A 4,330-nucleotide genomic window follows, 5' to 3' on the forward strand; every position below is an offset into this window, starting at 1 on the left:
TTTATTGCAAATTGTATAGTTGGATCCCTTAATAAGAATGAACAATCTACCCTATATCTTCTTGCGGTAGAGGAATTTGAAACCACAAATAGCTCCGCAGTTTCCGAATTTTTTATCAATTTCATGAATTTACTATGGCCGGATGGCATTCAGTATGAGAGCGTATTGCTCTTTATGACTGATGCCACAAGTTATATGATGAAAGCCGGTACTGCTCTTAAAGTTATATTTCCAAATATGACACATTTGACTTGCCTTGCCCATGGATTGTACCGTGTTGCAGAAACAATTTGTGCAAATTTTCCGCTTGTTGACAAGTTGGAGTCTTCTGTGAAGAAGGTATTTGTTAAAGCACCATACAGAAAAGAAGCCTTTAAAGCAGTAGCACCGAGTGTTCCACTTCCGCCAGAACCAATTTTAATGCGCTGGAGCACGTGGCTATGTGCAGCGAGTTATTATACTTAACATTTAGAAACAGGAATGTCATGAATACATTTGATCCCAAAAGTGCAGCATCAATTCAAATTTCCCAAGATATACTAAAAAATGCAGAACTAGAAACTAATCTTTCCTATATATCTGCTCACTTCTCTCATCTTCCATCCGCCATTTCCTCACTGGAGGCAAGCAATAGCAATGCTACTTTGTATCAGTCGTTAAGTGTGTTCAAAACCACTGTTTCCAAATTTAATTCGGTTCCTGGAAGAGTTGGTGAAGCAGTAAAGGAAGAAGTACACAGCATTCTTTAAAAAAATCCAGGATATGAACAAATCTGTGAAATCGAAGAAATTTTAGCCAGTAAACGTACTGAACTGTCAAGTAAAAAATCACTAACGGTGAAGCAAATATCAGCTGTTGTACATGCGCCCCTAAGTTCCTGTGAGGTGGAAAGAAGTTTTTCCCACTATAAGGACATCTTACGAGACAATAGGAGGTGACTAACTATGGAAAACCTAAAACATTTAGTAATTGTGAACTGCAACAGAAGAGAAGTTGAAAGTTCGGAGAGCTAAATGCGAGTACCATTGGTTTTTTAAATTTGTAATGAAATATGTTGGCTTTGTTGCATGATTTGTATTTAAGTATAGCTTTTTATTGCAAGTGAATCATTCAGTGATTACATAAAATGAACTTAAATATTGATTTGTTGGTCTTAAAATAATGTAAAATCAATTTTAATATTTGGTATAAATTTTTATGTGCATATTTTGGAAGTTTTTCATGCATAAATGCGTACATATTTAAGGGATTATTAGGGCATAAAAATCCAGTCCCTAGTTATGACACAAAGTGATTTAAGGCAGATACTGCATAGACCACATCAGAGCCAGTAAGTGACACTTCAACATGTTTTGAAATTTCTTTCCTTTCATCATATCCTCTCAAAATACTAATTACTTAAGCCTTTGATTATCATCTGCTTAAAAACTTCATTAATTGCAAATTAATCATCATACCTCATTGTTTACATACTTTTAATATTAAATTATCCCTGGAAACTAAATGTGTTCTGTAAAGGGTTTACATTTGCAACAAAGAAACTCAGCAAAACTAACCTTCCTCCACATACGTTAATTATCATTTACTGCATTCTATTCCCGACCGACTCCACCTGAACACCTCATGCATGCATTTATGACCCTTGAAATAGTAACCATACTCTCTGAATTCAACTGAACTAATTACCCACCCGAGAAACACATACACAAGGATGTGCAGCTGAATGCCATGACCAGTTATGATATGAACAAGTAACCAAACACAATATTACTACTGTCCATTTCAGTCTTATACCTATCCTTTTCATTTATGGCTCATGTAAGGTTCTACATTAGTATACTGTAGATCACCTTAATATTCTGAGGAAAATTCTTAAAAACTGGGACTTTAGTGGCAATAGAATATGTATTATTTCATCTCAGCCATAATGTGCTGCTAGCCATTGGAGAGACTATCGAAATTTCAACAGTGTGACAGATGAAGCATTTTAAGAGACTATTATTCCAAGATATTGAAGGAGAAGATAGGAGACATTGCTTTTCAGTTAGCACTCATGTTAACATACTATGGACCTACAAAATTATCAACTGCTGGTGAAACAGTTTGTACAATAAGTGCAAAATATATTTTCTGTATGTTCAAGACTGGAAACAAGAAGGCGAAGTTCTTCCTGTGCTTAAGCATGACAGCAGGGAGGCGTTTATTACAAATATGAATCAGCTGTTGAAATGATGCATCATACATAAATAAGATCTAAAAGTTCATCATACATGATCATACACAAATAACACTGTGTAGTCAAAAATTGATTTTCTTTGCATTTTATTAAATATTCACTTTATATAAAAAAAAGTTTCACATTAATGCCGACATCACTGAAATCTAAATATTGTGTAATGTACAAATGTTTTGTACCATTGACTGTATCTAACAAACTTGTTTAAGTTTTGTTTCAGCCTCATGATAGGTGATGTTTGTGTTGGGCTGATACAAAACCAAAATTACATCTACCTGACATTTAACCCCCAAATACAGAACTTCAAGATTTTGGAGAAAAAACACATTAACAAGTGGATGTAGACACAGACGTGACCTCCCTAAAGTGTTTCCCTTGTGCAAGTACACAGTCTGCATGCAGACCGAAAAGATATTTCTTACTTACTTCACATGTATTTGATCCTCTGATTCCTAATTTATCTTCAGGTTTTCCACTGGTTACACCACCAAAATCTCTTTCAACTATGAAAGCAGTTACAACATCATGCTCTCTTCCAACATGGTCCACCCTCTGTAATAATCAGTTTAACAAATAAGTTCCCAGTAATACCAATCGCTGGTCTAAAATTACAAACCTGTCAGTTTAACCTCAGTGGTCTGCAAGCAAATGGAACAAGCTATTGCATCATACCTGAGGGAAATCTTGGTTAAAAAGGATTGGTTATTCAAGGGTCGACATGGATTCATGCTGGGATATTCATGTGAAAGTCAAGTAATCACGGTTTGCCAAGACATTGCACTCACTGGATAACAGAGGTAGGATAGATGCTATTATAATAGATTTTTCAAGGACTTTTGATTTAGTTCCTCATGATTGGCTGCTTACAAAAATTAGAGCCTCGGATGTGGACTTCCAGGTATGAAACTTATACATTCTTGTTAAAACTTTGCAGGCTATTCTAATTAAATGTTTGAATTAACCAGGGTGAAGTTGGATTGATGATTATAAGTGGATATATAAGAAGCCTCATAATTTTTGCAATGTAGCTGTATTATTGGGGTAGTGAAATTAAGGAAGCTAAGATAGGTTGGACATGTAACTAATAAGGGGGGGGGGCTCAAAATGATATATACAGCAATTTTGGTGCAAATATTCCTGGAAACTGGACACTTGGACGATTAAGGACATCAGCGCATATCATTATGATGGAGCTCACAGATATGAGTAATGAGAACAGGAGGTGAATGGAACTTGCTCAGAATTATGTTCATCACATGGTTCTGATGTAGCAGCATTGAAGCTGTGAGCCCAACAGTAAGATTTACTTAGTTAGTCCACAGAAAGTCAGTGATGACACAAAAGGAATTCATGATATGTTAACAGATTTTGTAATTCACTCCAACCTGCCAGTAATCTAAATCTGAACATCACACAACATTAAATCATTTCACGTTATCTCTGTAAGTCATACATACATAAAATCTAACCAACCCTGAAGTAACAGCTACCAAAGTAAGCACAGCTCCCTATTAGTTGCTGTTGTGCCCCAAACTTTATGTACAAGTGGATATTTTTATATTAATTAAGAATAGGTATTTTTTAGAAATCAAGGTTAAGAAACAGACAAATGAAATGTACAAGGAAGTAGGAATTGCTATAAAGGTAGTGAGACCGGTTAGGCAATAGCCAGCTAACCAGAATGTTACAGTGTCAGCTTACTAATGCTGACGACAAGGAAGAGGTTAAAGAAAGTAGAGCAGGAAGGCCCTGGGGCACTAAGAAATCGCTGAGTCAGAGAGGGCAGTAGGCTAGGGAACGCAATCCCCCTTCGCCAGTCAGCCAATGAGAGCTAGCCACCCCAACCAAAATCACGTCATGATGTGCGGGTGTATACGCTCCCGGAAGCCGGTGAGTAGCAAGAAGAAAATATAAAAAGGGATCATCACTATCAAGATGGATGGATATATATTTATTTATTGCCATCTTGAGCATCGTCTTCACGTTCATCTCTGTTAGTACTGTGACATGTTGACCCCTACCTCCCCAGCGGTACGTGGCGGTAACGTAACGCTCGCGTTACTACGGTAATAGGCGAGTTCCCGCCCCGCCACT

The 4,330-nt window shown here is 36.8% G+C and overlaps 1 protein-coding gene across 1 annotated transcript in view; it reads right to left on the reverse strand.

Moving 5' to 3' along the window:
* The window catches only part of LOC111873172 (complex I assembly factor ACAD9, mitochondrial), a 22,479-nt gene that overhangs the window by 8,173 nt on the left and 9,976 nt on the right, over window positions 1–4,330 (reverse strand). The window contains exon 4 of the mRNA XM_023867658.2: window positions 2,663–2,788. Within this exon, the coding sequence (XP_023723426.1) occupies window positions 2,663–2,788 (126 nt within the window). The remainder of the gene's footprint in view (window positions 1–2,662; window positions 2,789–4,330) is intronic.

The sequence above is a fragment of the Cryptotermes secundus genome, unplaced genomic scaffold, assembly GCF_002891405.2.
Source record: "Cryptotermes secundus unplaced genomic scaffold, Csec_1.0 scaffold344, whole genome shotgun sequence".
NCBI lineage: Eukaryota > Metazoa > Arthropoda > Insecta > Blattodea > Kalotermitidae > Cryptotermes > Cryptotermes secundus.